Raw genomic sequence first — 15,339 nt, forward strand, 5'->3', positions numbered from 1 at the left:
GTTCCACGAGGGGCATGCATGTGAGAGAGAGGATAAAGAGAGCGGAGGCAGCGAATGCCCCTTGAGAAGCTCTGCGCAAGTGCGAGATGGTACTAAGTCCACTCTCCCTGGAACATAGGCCGGATTCTAACTGGTTCTCAGATTGGGAAGGGTTTTCCCAGCTGTAAGATCAGACCATGAATAGTGGCTGATGGTGGTCCCTGAGCAAGAAAGAGGAAGGAGCAGGAACCTGCCCACATCAGTCATGTGTGTCCCCAGACATTGGGGAAGAGCCTCTATTGTGCAGCAATAAAGGGGTTATTTCAGTCCTGGGTGAACTCTAACCACAACCATGGAGGTTTGAAAAGCAATATCTTGCTGATGGCCGGCAGCCAGCAGTCTCAAAGAGTTGAGCGGGTGGGGGATGTAAGAAAAATACCTTATGTGAAGTACTTTATCTTTTTTGGATGAGCTCAAGCCCCTTTTGTCATGTTCAGAGTCATCAACGAAAAAGCAGTATAGGGGATGGCCAGCTGGGTGGGTCCCGAGTGGGAGCTCTTCAAATGATTTGCCTTAAGTGGGGTACTAGGTGAGGGGTGACTGCCTTGCTCTTAGGTGAGGAGAGCCAGGCTCTGTTGTTCGTACTCTTGACTTTTGCCCCTAGGAACATCGCTGCTGTATGCCTTACACCCCCATCTGCATTGCCAAAGCCGTGAAGAATTCCGCTGAATCAGAAGGCATGAGGCGAGCTCATGTGAGTAAAACAGCTTGTGCAAAGGAGGGGATGTTTGGTAGTCAGAAGGCTGGGCTCTGGATCTGCCCATTTGATTTTAAATAGTAACTTTAAAAATGTCTCCATTGTTTGCACAGATTAAAGATGCTGTTGCCCTCTGTGAACTCTTTAACTGGCTGGAGAAAGAGGTTGGTTCTTAGTCTTTGTTTAACATGTGGATATAGATTGTTCAGATGCTAACCGTGATTCTGATGTGATTCTAACCGTGGCACCTTCCATGCTCTGGTGACCATGACGTCTAAGATCTTAATCTGATTTTAGTGCTCTGTTTTACAAGTTCTTTCTGGGAATTTGTTGTGTATGCATTTAAAAATTCTTTAATTGTAGAAAATAGTAACAAGGATGAAAAAAGAAATTTCTTACCAGAGTGGATCCTTTTTGGGTTAAGGAATTATCTTGTAACCAAGTGGAATTTAATTATAAGGAAAAATGACTCTCATGATAATATAAGCAAACTGATTATCTTAAGAGAAAAAGATCTTTATGTGCATTTTTGAACTTTAAGCCATTAAACTTTTTGTATTAAACACGCTTGGCCATTAGTTTCCTGCCTTTCACTCCCTAGAGTTGACAGGAGGGTGATTTCTTTGTGCTCTTATTACCTAATATCATATTCCCTTTAAATATTAAATTAAAAATTTTAAAGCAGCTTAAATTGGGAAAAGAACACATCACCCTTATTTCTACCAGTATAACTATTCCCCCCCAAACTCCGCCTTCTATTCATTTTTCCAGTATAAATCGTTTTTACATGTCTCTCAGTGTATAGATAGGATTTTGTATTTTGTTTATTTTATTTGCTTAGTATCGTAGTGTAAGCATTTTCCATGTACTTTGAGGCTTAAAAAAATGATCTAAATGGAGACTGCATTTAGTGGCTAGACTGATTTATTTACCCTTTCCTAATATTTTCAAATGTTTACGTTTTTAATTTTTTTGCTATTATCAATAACCCTGTAATAATATCATTGCATTTATCTTTATTATTTATTTAGGATGACTTTCTTAGGATGATATCCTAAGGGGAAGCTTTTGAAGTTTTACTTGGTGTTAAGTTTTGGGAAGTTTCAGGATATAATACTGAGGTAAAGGAGTTGAGTGAAAAACTAAACAGATAGAAATGCGTCTACTTTAAGATAGATTTGGTGAAAGCCTTTGGGAATTCCTTCCTTGTTAAAGCTGTGTCCTATAGATTGGACAGTTGAGACATGAGAATTGAGGAAAAGAAAGCTTTCAGTGTACCTAGTTTAATATGTAGGAAACACATGAATCATCACACCAGGTGGTTAAAAGCAACTTCCTTGTTAGGTGCCCAAGGGTGGCGTGACAGAGATCTCAGCTGCTGACAAAGCTGAAGAATTTCGCAGGTAAGGGTCTGTCAGGGGGCCCGTGAACCTTGTGCTCATTTCCTTGCTGAATTAAGTGAGATTGGGAGGGCCCTGAATCTCGGCACATTAAAACCCTTTAAGCCACTCTGCTCCGTGTGTCTTTCTGTTCCAGGCAACAGGCTGACTTTGTGGACCTGAGCTTCCCAACGATTTCCAGTACGGGACCCAACGGCGCCATCATTCACTACGCGTAAGGCCTGTGGAGGAGCACGCTGCCTGGCTTTGCTGCTGCTTCTGCACAGGAGCCTGAGCAGGGGAGAGGCATTATTTCCCAGGGGCCCCAGTGCCCACTTCCATCTGTCTGTTGACAGTGTTCTCATATGGGAACTAAGACCTTTAAGGTCTCATTTTCTCCAAATCTCCAAGCCTCTGCCTTCTGGGAGCTTCCTCTTAGGCTCAGATGTATGGCGTTGACATTCTCCACGATGTTGTCAAATGGTTGTCCTTTCCTCCTTTCTGAGGCTGCAGGAGCTCTATTCATAGCCCTTGAATCTTCATTATTAGTGTTTTTTAGTGTATTTCCTGATAATGGCAGCCTTATTGATGTGCTAGTCCAAAAATCCATCCCTTAAAAACTTATCACTAGGTTGTGGAGCTCCCTCTTATGAGTAGGGAGATAATAGCACGCTCTCTTTCCTCCAGAAGGGCTTGAAGCCTGGCACCCCAGCTGATGGGGTTTTTTCTCAGATGACCTGCAGGAGCCCATGGCCCACAGAGCTTAGTATCCCTGCACTGAGACAAGAGGGCTGTTCATAGGTTTAGGACTGATGGATCTGCCTGTGGAGATGGTGGAAAACAGAACTGGCTTGGCCGTTGGGCTCCAGCTTCAGCCTTGCCCAGTCAGATGGTTTTGGCTCGTGTTGGGCATTTTGAGTTCTTTGCTTCTCACCTGTGATACTCAGTCAGTGAAAGAACACTTGATCTGCCTCACTGTGCATACTTGGGCACAGGTTCCCCGCCCCCCCCCCCCCGCCCCGTTTTGATAATTGCTTTTAGATTTTAGTCTTGAGGCAAGTTCTGAAGCTGTGTGTGGGAGAGGGTTACAGATGTGATTGCACAGTTCTCTCACATTAATGCTTCTGTTCCCATTAAAATATCAAAAGGACTGCAGCTTTTGTCTTATGTTTAACTCAGGTGACGAATTTCCTAGAATTTGCAGGTAATTAACACATCAAAAACTTTTAGAGCAACGGAGGCGGAATTTCCTTCTCCTTTGGCATTTCTTCATTGCAGGCTGTTGGAAGCCTGTTGATAGCAGGGCTCTGGAGCTGGTTCCACATCTGGTTGGAATGGCTTCTGACCTCGTTGTAGAGGGGGTGGTGCCTGGGAATGAAGGAGAACCTCTCAGCTGCCAGGGTGTGGGCTTGGACTGCTCGTATCCCTTTTAGCATTTCCCAGTACAGCGATGTTGTGTGGAAAGGCACAGCAAAATCAGATCCCTTTTTAAAAGATACCGCAGGTTCATTTGAAAAAGTGCCTCAGCATGAGTGTCGTGATCTACTCCTTTTGCTAGCAGAGATCCCTTTAGTTTTTCTCCCAAACTGAGACATTTACGTACCTGTCTGGTGGTCTGAGAAGAAAGTGGGGAGGCACCTAAGGGGATCAGGACTGAGGAGGGGGGAGGGACATGGAGGCCAAAGTGGGGGCCCAGGACCCCCACACCCAGAGACAGGTGATTCCAGGCTGCTCCCTTCCCAGTTGCAAAGACTCTAGCTTGGTCCTGTTGTGCCTTTTGATTATTATTTTTGTACTTTTTACAATTACCTCATGAACATCTGCTTTTGTTCCAGACAGAAATGGAGATAGATATAAAGAAATATGTTATTTTACCTCCTCTTGCTAAGCTCTTTATCTAATTGGGGTGATAGGTTTGACTGGGTCTTTGAATAGAAGAAGGTTAATGTTAGTTGTAATAATTAAGTTACTGGGTAACTTTGTTTTCTGTTGTAATTTTAGTCTTACATAAGTTGTACAAAAAGTATAAGTATGCCCTCCTCCAGGATATAGCAAATGTTTTACATTTGTGGAATAATTAATTTTTAATTAACTTTCCTAGGCCGGTCCCTGAGACGAATAGGACTTTGTCGCTGGACGAGGTATACCTCATTGACTCGGGCGCTCAGTACAAGTAAGTGAATGGGGTTGCCATAGAATGTCACAGGCTCCAGCTGAGAGTGCTCAGCTGGTAATCCCGTTCTGTGCCGGCCGTTAATGGAATCTTTCCTGTGTCCTGTCCTTTTTTTCACCCCTAGTTAAAATAGTCCAGTTGTGACTCTCTTCCCACAAAAGACTGTTTGATAGAAACATTTAGTCCTTGGCGGGAAGTTGTTAAATACTAAGTAACTGAAAGCAAGTTTTCAGAACCATTGGAAAGTCTATCCCAGCCCATAATCCGCCTGCTAGCTCCTTGGACTTGCAGTGGCCTAGGAACTTGTGAAGTGAGGACTTAATTTTGAATGAATAAATGAGAAACAAAGGTTGCCCCAGAATTTCCTTTATGTCTTGCCACTTTCACAGTCATCATCTATATTGGTTCCTCAGAGGAGAACCCAAGATTTGGCTGGGGCTTGATGTAGAACCCATGAGAAGGGGCTGGAATAGGTGGTGTCTGCATTAAGAGAGCATGAGCAAGGCCTTTAAGTGCTCTCTTTCCCACTGCAGTTGGGACTGTGGCTGATAGAGAGCCTAGTTATTAGTTGAGCTCGGCCAGGTACACAGAGACCATAGCCTAGCCTTGAGTGTTGGTGCCAACAGCCTAGAGCTAGGGGTATTGGGATTGCTAGGGTAATGGTATAAACTTTGGTTCACTTCTAAATTTTAGGAAGCTTCCGGAACTTATCCTTTCTAGCAAGCTTCCGGAAGTTATTCTGTTGAGGGTATGGATTAGGGTGTTCCAAGAGGTGTGTTTGGGTGTTTTTAGGGGCCAGTAAACTCTTTGCTGTCCTGAAAGGAGGAATTGGGAGTTTAGTCTTTTTTTACTAGAAACAGGCTCTGTTTACTTTGTCCTCCCTTGCCTTTATAATCCCAGTGTTGGTGTCTTCCATGAAACAGCTGTCACATTGTAGAACAAGAATGTGTGTGTCAGCACCTGACTGAGTTCACTCCCACTACATCGGGCCATCGTTGCATGAACATTTTGTTTCATTTTATTTTGTATAACAACTTTTTTGAGATATAATTTACATACCATACCATTTACTCACTCAAAGGTTACAATTAATGGTTTTTAGTGTACTCGCAGAGTTGTGCAACCATCAACATGGTCAATTTTAGAACATTTTCATCACTCTGAAAAAGAACACACTTTGCCATTAGGAGTCGCCTCCCATCTTCCCCTACCCAGGGAACCATGGCTATACTTTGTCTATAGATTTGCTTATTCTGGACTATTCACATAAATGGAATGATATAGACTTCTGTTTCTGGCTTCTATCACTTAGCCTAACGTCTTCAAGGTTCATCTGTGTTCTAGCATGCGTCAGTACTTCATTCCTTTTTATTGCTGAATAATGTCCCATTGTATGGGTATAACACATTTTGTTTATCTTTTCATCAGTTGATGAGCATTTGGTTTGTTTTTGTCTTTTGGGTATTATCAATAATGCTGCCATGAATATTTGTGTATAAGCTTTTATGTGGACATATGCTTTCTGTTCTCCTGGGTACTTACCTAGGTGTGGAGTCGCCAGGCCATTGGGTAACTCTATGTTTAACCTTTTCAGGAACTCTTTTCCACAGTGGCTGTACTATTTCACATGTCCACCAGCAGTATATGAGGGTTCTAAATTCTCCACATCCTCATCTGTCTCATTTTTGAGCAAAAGCTTATTTTGATGGAAAACTAATTTGTCCTTTGTTTTGGAAAGGGATGGAACTACAGACGTGACCCGGACCATGCATTTTGGGACCCCTACAGCTTATGAGAAGGTAAGGTGGAGCAGAAAGCATGAGAGGCTCTCTCTGCTTTCTTAAGAAGAGCATTGCTTTTATGAAAAGGGGGTGTATCAATAAATAAAAATTATATGTGGGACAGTAAAATAGCTCATTACAGTGGAGTCTGGCTTACCTGCTTTATGAGGTCCATTTAATTATTGGGGAACTTTTGAAAGCATTCTGTCTACTGAGGTCAAAGTAGCTCATATTCAAGTTTAAACAGCTTTGGCCTTCTCTCGAGTTAGGAAATCTCTTTGAGGATGGAAGTTGGGTAGTGAAATATATGCTTTTTACAAAGAGTGACTAGATTTGATTCTGAAAGCCACCCCATTCTTCTTTCAAGTACAGTGTTCCTATTCCTATTTATAGGAGCCCTCTGTGGTGACATTTTCTGCTCAGTGTCTGGTCTGTTTGGCAAGGAAAGTAGGAAGCAGCTGTGATGTGGAGGTGTACCAGGAGTCTGGAAACTGGGCTTCTGATCTTCTTGGCTTTTATTGGCTCCATGACCTTGAACGAGGCACTTATACCATCCATAAAAATGGGGATAAAAGTACCCATATCCATGGTTGGTTGTGAAGGTTCAATGAGCCCAGCAATTTCCCAGGTCATAGTCACCTCCCAGGGAATGTTAGTTGAGTCTCTGAATGAATCATAAACTTCAGGAAGCTTATCCAGAGAAGAGAGTTTTATATGATGCTCTGGGGCTGATTTCTTAGTTTCAATCCCTGCTTGTAGGTATCAGCACCTTTGAAGACTTTGACCTTGGGCCCAGATACCTTTGGCGTGACTCTTTTTGTGCTGTGAAAAGAGCCCCAGACCAGACTCCTGGCAAGCCACTAACTTTCCAAACAGCACTTTTCCTGTCCAGGCAGTAGGGATACCCCTGAGTGTAGCATGGTGGTAAGGAGCACAGATACTGAAGCAGGACTGCCTGGCTCCCAGGCCAGATGCTGTGACTTAGGAACCACGCAACCCAGCATGCTACTTCATCTCTCTGTAAAGTGTGGATGACTACAGTGCCTCTGCCACGAAGTGTGGGATTAAATGTACAGTGCCTGGCACAGAGGAATGGCTCAATAATGTTAGCTGATATCATCAGTACTTTTTATTTTCCAGTCTTTCTAAGGCTCAGTTGACATAGTATGTGTCAGAATGCTCATTATAAGGGAAAGATCTGTGGGGTCAACTCTCTGACAGTTCTCTTTTACTAAATTAAATTTCAAGATTTTCTGGAACTTTGGTCCCTAGGCCAACCTTTTATTCCTACTAGGTGTTTTTTCTTTTTACTTTGATTTTTTTCTCTGTGGTATTGCTAAAAATTCTTCAGAGGCAAGATTTTCTGAACTATCAGAAAACTACAGGACCAGAGTGCCTGTGCCCACTCTGCAACGTGCCCCCTGGGTTTTCTTTGGCAGGAATGTTTCACATATGTCCTCAAGGGCCACATAGCTGTGAGTGCAGCCGTTTTCCCGACTGGAACCAAAGGTAGGTGGTTCCTCTGTCATATGGCAGGCTTTTTCTTATTCAGACATCAAACATGTTTAAATTTGAGTGGTAGGACATGTCCTTCCCTCTCTGTCAGCCCCCAACCCACTTCAGGCCCAGCCAGGGCCAGGGGATGCTGCATGAAGTGAGGCCCCTGAACCCACTGACAGGTCAGAGGGCCTCCCAGGGAGCCAGTGTTAGGATTGGGCCCGGTGTTAACTGTGTTCTTCTCTCCCAACCTCGTATGGGAGCAGTCCCCAGCCTTTTTGGCACCAGGGACCAGTGCTCCTATGAGAATCCAATGCCTGATGATCTGAGGTGGAGCTGAGGGGGTGATGCTAGCGCTGGGGAGCGGCTGCAAATACAGATGAAGCTTCACTGGCTCGCCCGCCACTTGCCTCCTGCTTTGCAGCCCGGTTCCTAACAGGCCAAGGACCAGTACTGGTCCACAGCTTGGGGGTTGGGGACCCCGATAAGTTGTTGGTTGACACATGTGGGTGGCTCTCAGGAGAAGACAGCAGGGCATGAAGGCCTCAGCACCTGAGTAGAAGTAGATCCAGCCTCCTGTCTGCCCTTCAGCACTGAGCCCCATTCTTCTCTTAGGGCCCTTGTTGGGGTATATTTTACTGGGAACTGACTTTAGATGCATACTTTGCGTGAGGACTGGTTGGTATGGCATTGGACTGGGAGTTGACAAGACCTGGTCTCCCTGGACGCTAGTTTCCTTATTCGTTGTGCCTGCCTACTTGCAATCTAGTTAGAGTCTCATCTTTGTAATTCTGAAACCTCAGGGTCCCAGAGCTCAGAAGGGAACGTCCATGTCATCTGACACAGCCCTTACCTGCTTCAGGTGACCATCCCCTCACCAGTATCATGGACAAATGGTCCTCGAGCTTCAGACTGAGCTCTGCCTGGCTGGGGAGCTGCCCTCAAGAGCTCTGATTGTTAGAAGGTTCTTTGTGCTGGGATGAAATCTGATCCTTCTAGTAAATTTTACCCCTGTTTTCTGTTTCACTCTCTGGAGCCAAACGATAACAAATTTAATCTCTGAAGTGCTTTGCAAATTGGAAAGTACTTACATATCCTCAGATGGTTTTTCATGTGTCTTTCAGGCCACCTTCTCGACTCTTTTGCCCGTTCAGCACTATGGGATTCTGGCCTGGATTACCTGCACGGAACAGGACATGGTGTTGGGTCTTTTCTGAATGTTCACGAGGGTCCTTGTGGCATCAGTTATAAAACATTTTCCGATGAGCCCTTGGAGGCGGGCATGATTGTCACTGATGGTAGGTGACCTTCACATAGCTCTTTGTCATTTTTTATATTTTAATTATTTTAAAGTAAATTGGAAACAATTTTCCCTTCCTGTTACTTTGAATTAAGTAACCACCTTTTATGATTATAAAAGTGATATGTGTTCATGGTACAAAAAGTGAGACAATGGAACAGTGTGAAGAAGAAAATGAAAATCATTGTAATCCAACCATCTGGGGAAACAGGACTTAATATTTTGATATGTTAGCTTTTGGTCTTTTATATTCATATCTTTTTTTTTTTTTCATCATTGAGATTATACTGGAATTATTGTCTGTATTTTGCTTTCTTAATAAATTTCCTTTTCCCATGTCATTACCAAATTTTTGTGAATGTATTTTAATGCCTGTGTCATTATGCCTCTTGGATATGCACCATGATTTATTTGGTGGGCCCCCTGTTACTGTTCTCCCTACTCTTGCCAGTTTTCAGGAACTTTAAAACCTTTCTTTCAGTACCTATTAGAAATGGCCATGTGGGAGAAGTGGGCTCCCCTAGGCTCTTGCAGCCGGATTGAGTGGACCCATTATCTGTTTCTCCTCCCGCTTCGGGGCGGCTGTCATTCCAGGGGGAAAGCCCTGTGCTTATAGCTTCATCATGGCCCGCTTCTCATTTTGGGGTTTGGTTTGTTTTAGAGCCAGGGTATTATGAAGATGGAGCTTTTGGAATTCGCATTGAGAATGTTGTCCTGGTGGTTCCCGTGAAGACCAAGGTGAGTAATCACATATCTATTTATTTTTAAAATTTTCTTATTTCATGGAGAGAGATGAAGACTTTTATGTTTGGAGGCAAGACTGCCATTCTGGGGCCAAAATGGAGCCTCCCTTCCCTAATATCGGAGACTTTCCTAGAAATCACTCTTCTCTGTGAAGCCAGAAAGAAAATCTTTAATGAACTGGGACCCAGAACTGGGATTCATGGGGCCCCAGGCTGATTCCTGCTTGATGTGATTTGGGCTCTGAGTTTACTAGAGGCAGCGGCTCATCTGGAAGTCTCCTCTGCTTGGGGGCTACTTGTTTAAAGACTCCTTCCAGACCCTGATTCAGTTTCCAGGCCTGGAAACTATTTTTAACAAATACCCAGATAATTTTTATCTGATAAAGCTGAAGAACCCTTAGTCACACTATGGGTCAGGCCCCATGGGCAGGCAGTTGGACAGCTGTGTTGCCCTCTGGAATACAGGTATTCACCGTCTCCCCCATCAGTATTACCAAAAGGTTACAGGGCTATCGGTGCTAAGTTTACCTAAAAGAACTGTTTGCTCCTCCTCCACTGGTGACTATGGAAATGGAACAGTTGGAGGGAAGTGGCTTCCACGCCTCCAACGAGGTCGACTGGAGGGATCTGCTCTTGGCTCCCATGTTGAAAGTAGCCTCTCACCTCTCTCCCAAAGACCGTGCCAGGACCAGAGACACGGCACGCCATTGTGTTTCCTGGCTGTTCTGTACTACGTGGAGTGGACACACCTGTTATCTGTCACTAGCGGGCTTGGCTGGGTCAAGGCAGGCCACATGGTTGACTGTTAAAAAACGATTTTGGGGGATCATACCTCTATAGAGTCTCAAGAACCAAAACTAGTAATGCCCCTGAGCCCCATCACCCCTACACCCCGGCCCTACTTCCTCTCCATCACAGTAGACATCACTTTTGTGGGCCTGCTGCTGGGACCCTTCGTTTGGCTTGTCCTGGTGGCACAGGCCATTGTTTGCACAGTGGAACAGCTCCTACAAAGTGGCATCAGTTGTGTTCACTGTGCCTCCTGTGCCTATTAAAAATGGTGACCAGCTGATTATTTCTTGATTACCAGTTACACCTGGCTCTGAGGGATGGTTGTAACTGGTGGGAATGACCTCATGGGGGGTTCATTGTGATGAAAAGTAAAAGCTTCTGTTCTCTTCCTTTTCCCACAGTATAACTTCAATAACCGGGGAAGCCTGACCTTTGAACCTCTGACTTTGGTTCCGATACAGACCAAAATGATAGATGTGGATTCTCTTACAGACAAAGAGGTAATGAGGGAGTCTTGGGGGAGGGCAGATGTGTGGGGGTGGGGGCTGCAGAGCTGCCCTGTGTTCTCTACTCCATTCTCACTTCTTAAGTTAGAGGTCTAGGCCGACTGAGCCTGATGATCCTGGGTTTCCTGAGCACTGCAGGTGCTTTTCCTGTGTTTGTTGGGCCACCAGGTAGAGATGGTCTTGCACTTCCCGCCATTGTGCGGGTAGGAAGTATACGCCATTGTTTTCCAGGAGGGCAGGAGCCATAGTTGCTATGGGACTTATGTCTTCTCCACAGAAGGCCAGATGGGTGGTGGGGCCCCCTCTGGCTGTTGCACATACCAGGGTGTTTTCTTGTGCCGCATGAAACATTAAGGAAATGAGAAGCAAGATTTATTATTATATGACTAGTTTTCACACAGAGGTGATACCTTCTATTCTGGTCACGCTGGGCTGTGACACCCTTCACAAAGCAGGAGCACAACAGTGCCTATCAAGCTCAGAGTGTTATACGTCTTGAAACTCTTTCATATCCTAGGGCGGGTCCCCAGGCTCATGAGGCCAGGGAAGTGGGAGGCCCAGGAACCTGGAGTAGGGCTTGAGAGATCAGGCAGGTGACCAAGGTCAGATTGCTGAACTATTCTTCTGGCCAGTTAGTTTTTATAGCCAGATATCTTCCTACCCTGGGACCACAAGCATTTTCCACAAATAACAGTAGATAGTGGTACTTAACATATTAAGCAGACTACATTTATTATCTTTCAGCAGAAGGGTTCCTTTCCCATATACCACTCAGTGAATGAATCTGGAGTTTCATTCTGTTTGAAGGCACAGTGATAGCCCACAAGAAGATTCTGTTCATTGGGCTTTTAAAACACCTGGTCACAGCCTTTTATTATCTCCCAGAATGTCTTAGCCGTCACTTTAGGGAATTTGGGGGTTGGGTCAGCATTCCCATCATTTGTCACCAGATGGCAGCATCAGACTTTGGTCACAGGAACATGGGCTGCTGCACACTGTCGGGGCATTTGGGCTGTTGCTCAGGTCCCACTGAAGCTCCCCCCACCATCCAGAAGGGCCCTGGGAGTGTCCCCAGGGTTGGCTGCTGCTGTCACCTTCACTGTTGAGCTGTTTTGGATGGCAAGCTACCTTGTAGCCCCACTTGTTCTTGTTGCGGACATGGCAGTTTGCTTCCGTTGACACTACACCATCCCCACCTCCCAGCAAGGCCTAGTGGGCTCTTATCAGTGGGGACTGGAGCCCCGGCTGGGTCAAAGCCACCTGGCAACACCACCCCACCTGTCTGCCGTCATGCCTTGAAGATTCATGTGCCCGTCAAGACCCCTTTGCCAGGCTTCAGTACCTGGTCCAGACTGTGGTCCCACAAGGCCATTCTTTTGTAACCCCACTGCCTTCCCAAATATTCGGCCCATTACAACAACTGCACCCATGGTGGTGTTGCTTTTCCCAGCCTCGCCGCAGCTGGGCGTCCCATCAGGCCAACCTGATGGACAGTGAAGAAAGTGGGCTGTTATCCTCTCGATAGAACTTGCTTCACCCCAGCCTTCAACCCCCCACCCCCACCTTCTCATCCCCCACAGAGGGGAGATTTCACCCTTTCACTGCTACAGGACTTTCACCGTCAGATCCAGTGGCTCAGCCCCGACCCAGGCACCAGGTCCTGTCAGACCTCCCTCCTTATCTCTTTTTTATCTACTGGTGTGGTGGCCACATTCAGTTGAGGGTCTGAAAGTCAAGGTTACTCCCTACTCCATCCTGCAGCACCATAGTCCCTGGCCACCAAAAGTTTGAGGTTCAGTTAGACAGCCACTGTACCAGACCCTCATCTCAGTTTATTCTGCTTTGTCAGTGGATACAGGATCGGGAACTCAGTGTGTCCACAGCTTTGGCTGTGTCTCTTAGCAAGAGTCTTCACAGCGGTCCAGGGGCTGTTTCTCAGACCCTCCTCCCACCGCCCAGAGATGGCTCACGTTTAAGAGAATGAGGCCCCTTTTGTGGGTGCAGGAGCTATGAGACCCCCTCCCTCTTGTATGACCTGTGCGTATGGCTTCCACTGTCCTGTCGGGGAACGCTGGTTACAGGTTAATCCGTCCTTAGAGGAGCCCAGAACTGTGGCTTGCCGTCAGGTATTTATGGTTCCCTCACCGTCATTGCCAGTCCACGTGCAGTAGGCTGTTCCAAGAGCATTTTCACCATAAGTGATGTGGCCTCGTCCCATCTGTTTCCAGGGAAACAAAACACAAGGAAGTCCCTTGTCCGTGAGCAGAGCGAAAGGGTTTCTTTACTGTCATCTTGTGATCTCAGCACGTGGGGCCCTCACTGTTCACCCGTGTAGCCTTTGGTAAAGGTGCCATGGTGAGCACCACGTCTGTCCTCCTTCCCCTCTTGTAGTGCGACTGGCTCAACAACTACCACGTGACCTGCAGGGATGTGATCGGAAAGGAGCTGCAGAAACAGGGCCGCCAGGAAGCTCTCGAGTGGCTCATCAGAGAGACGCAGCCCATTTCCAAACAGCATTGATACCTCCCCGGTTTTCGTTTTTGTAAACGCTCTGGGGAAAGGAAGAAACGTGGCAGACCCCTGACTTCTTTCCCCTTTCCTCTTCTTTCTTACCTCCCCTTTTTACTTTTAGATTCTAAGAACTGAAAATCTTATTCTCTTTGATATTTTCTTGCAAATACTTGATCTTTTTGAGTTTTTTTAAAATTGTTGAGAACGAGCCAAGAATAAAATTGCTGCTCCAAAAGCTGAACACTTCATCAGGGGAGACGCCCCGAGCAGCCCCCGTGAATTCTCTGGCTGGCGATGGTGAAACAGTGAGTGCTATGTGACAGTCAAGTTCCAGGTGCTAGTACATCATTCATAATCACCTTAACGCTCATGAGACTGTATTTATGATCAGTGAATAAAATGTCAAAGCTGCTTCGTCTCAGCTGTCTCTTTCCTCATGACACTGTCCACCCTGCCTGTCAGTTGAGCTCATCTCCAGGGCCGGTGGCCTTTGGGGCAAACGTTTTCTAGGTGGGAGGCCCACTTTGAGGAGAGGTCCCTGGCCTCCCTACATATTGTCTGGCTTAATTGTATGTCTCTTTTTCTTTTCTCTAGAAAACCTAATGTTTTGGTATTTTTATTATCAGGTTTTTTCCCCCTCATTTTAAAATGTCATTGATACAGGAAACCCAATAAAAATTAACGTCGAAGTGTCTTCCATGGCCTGCCCCATAGCAGACGTGGCGGATGTCTCACCCTTAGCACCACAGCTCTCGTGGTCTCATAACTTGCAGAGGACGGGCTTTCTCTTGATTTGCGTACATGGGACAAGCCTGAAGGGCCAGCAGAGCTACTGTCCCGGCCACCGCAGACCGTCGTGGCTGGGGCGGGACAGCATGCTTCCTCATCCCCAGGCTGGGATATTCAAGCATGGTCTGTACTGTCTCCTGAGGGTCCCCGTGGGATGGAGCCCCAGTTGCCCACTCTGGTAACTGGTTTAATAACACACTCCTTACTTCCTGTGTCTCAACTTTCCTTTCTCCAAGTGTTTCCAGGGGCCACTCCCCCCCCCTCCACCCCGCCTCCCAATAAACTACATGCAGATCCTTGTCTTAGGGTGTGCTGCTTTAGAAACCCAACCCAAGACATACCCCGGAGATCTAACCAGTTATCTGCCGTGTGTTTTTTTCCAGTTTCTTTCTTTGTATTCAGTATTTAGTAACGTGTAGAATGAGTATGTGTGTACCTAGAAAAGAATATATACACATGCATATGCACACACACATACCCCTTGTACAAAAGTTGGGTCGTTCGGTACATATTATGCAATTTGCTTTTTAAACTTGTCAATATAGCTAAGATATTTTTTCATAATGGTACAGATAGATCTAATTATTTTTAATAACTGTAGACTCTTCCACTGTATGGCTATGTTCTCTTTGAAAACTAATCTCATTAAATCTTAAACCACCTCTTTGGTTTGGATGGCTTTGCAAGATGAATAAATACAAGCATACTTTGGCCATTCACTAAAGCATTGTTGTTAATGTCTGTTACTTTCCCCAACTGGCAGAGCAGAAAATAAAATGAGCTAATCTGTGTTTACTGTTCAGAACCAGGGTGGCAGCAAAGAAAATTTTACTGATGAGGTGAGCCTAAATGGACAGAGCGCTGAAAACAAACTCGCCAACATTTCCATTGCCCCTTCCACGTTCTTCTCTCCCAAGGATCACCGACTCCACCTTGCTATGTGGGAGGGAGCAAGATAGCGTGGCCAGTGCTCAGGTTATATTTGTAATGTGGCCTCACAATAGCAGGATATATTTCGATCCACCGAAGATCAATTATTGAATGCCTTTGGTTCACACTTGTTCTTATTTCTAATATGTTCCATAGGATTGGACTTAAAGAGAAGTTTCTCCTTGATTGATAGGACGTGTTA

General features: G+C 45.5%; 1 protein-coding gene across 5 annotated transcripts in view; it reads left to right on the forward strand.

The window, feature by feature from the left end:
- Positions 1-13,829, forward strand: part of XPNPEP1 (X-prolyl aminopeptidase 1) — a 47,134-nt gene extending 33,305 nt beyond the window's left edge. For 4 of the 5 annotated variants that reach the window (XM_011363766.2, XM_011363767.1, XM_011363768.2 and 1 more), the window contains 11 exons: positions 644-733; positions 850-900; positions 2,081-2,139; positions 2,273-2,350; positions 4,217-4,288; positions 6,027-6,087; positions 7,509-7,578; positions 8,691-8,864; positions 9,528-9,604; positions 10,803-10,901; positions 13,299-13,829. In XM_011363766.2, coding sequence (XP_011362068.1) covers positions 644-733; positions 850-900; positions 2,081-2,139; positions 2,273-2,350; positions 4,217-4,288; positions 6,027-6,087; positions 7,509-7,578; positions 8,691-8,864; positions 9,528-9,604; positions 10,803-10,901; positions 13,299-13,427 — 960 coding nt within the window. In that variant the 3' untranslated portion in view covers positions 13,428-13,829. Of the gene's footprint in view, positions 1-643; positions 734-849; positions 901-2,080; positions 2,140-2,272; positions 2,351-4,216; positions 4,289-6,026; positions 6,088-7,508; positions 7,579-8,690; positions 8,865-9,527; positions 9,605-10,802; positions 10,902-13,135; positions 13,268-13,298 lie in introns of those variants that run through there. The other variant, XM_023532734.1, reaches the window with a different exon arrangement.
- The last annotated feature ends 1,510 nt before the right edge of the window (positions 13,830-15,339 follow it).

This window comes from Pteropus vampyrus, unplaced genomic scaffold, assembly GCF_000151845.1.
Source record: "Pteropus vampyrus isolate Shadow unplaced genomic scaffold, Pvam_2.0 Scaffold89, whole genome shotgun sequence".
NCBI classification, from domain to species: domain Eukaryota; kingdom Metazoa; phylum Chordata; class Mammalia; order Chiroptera; family Pteropodidae; genus Pteropus; species Pteropus vampyrus.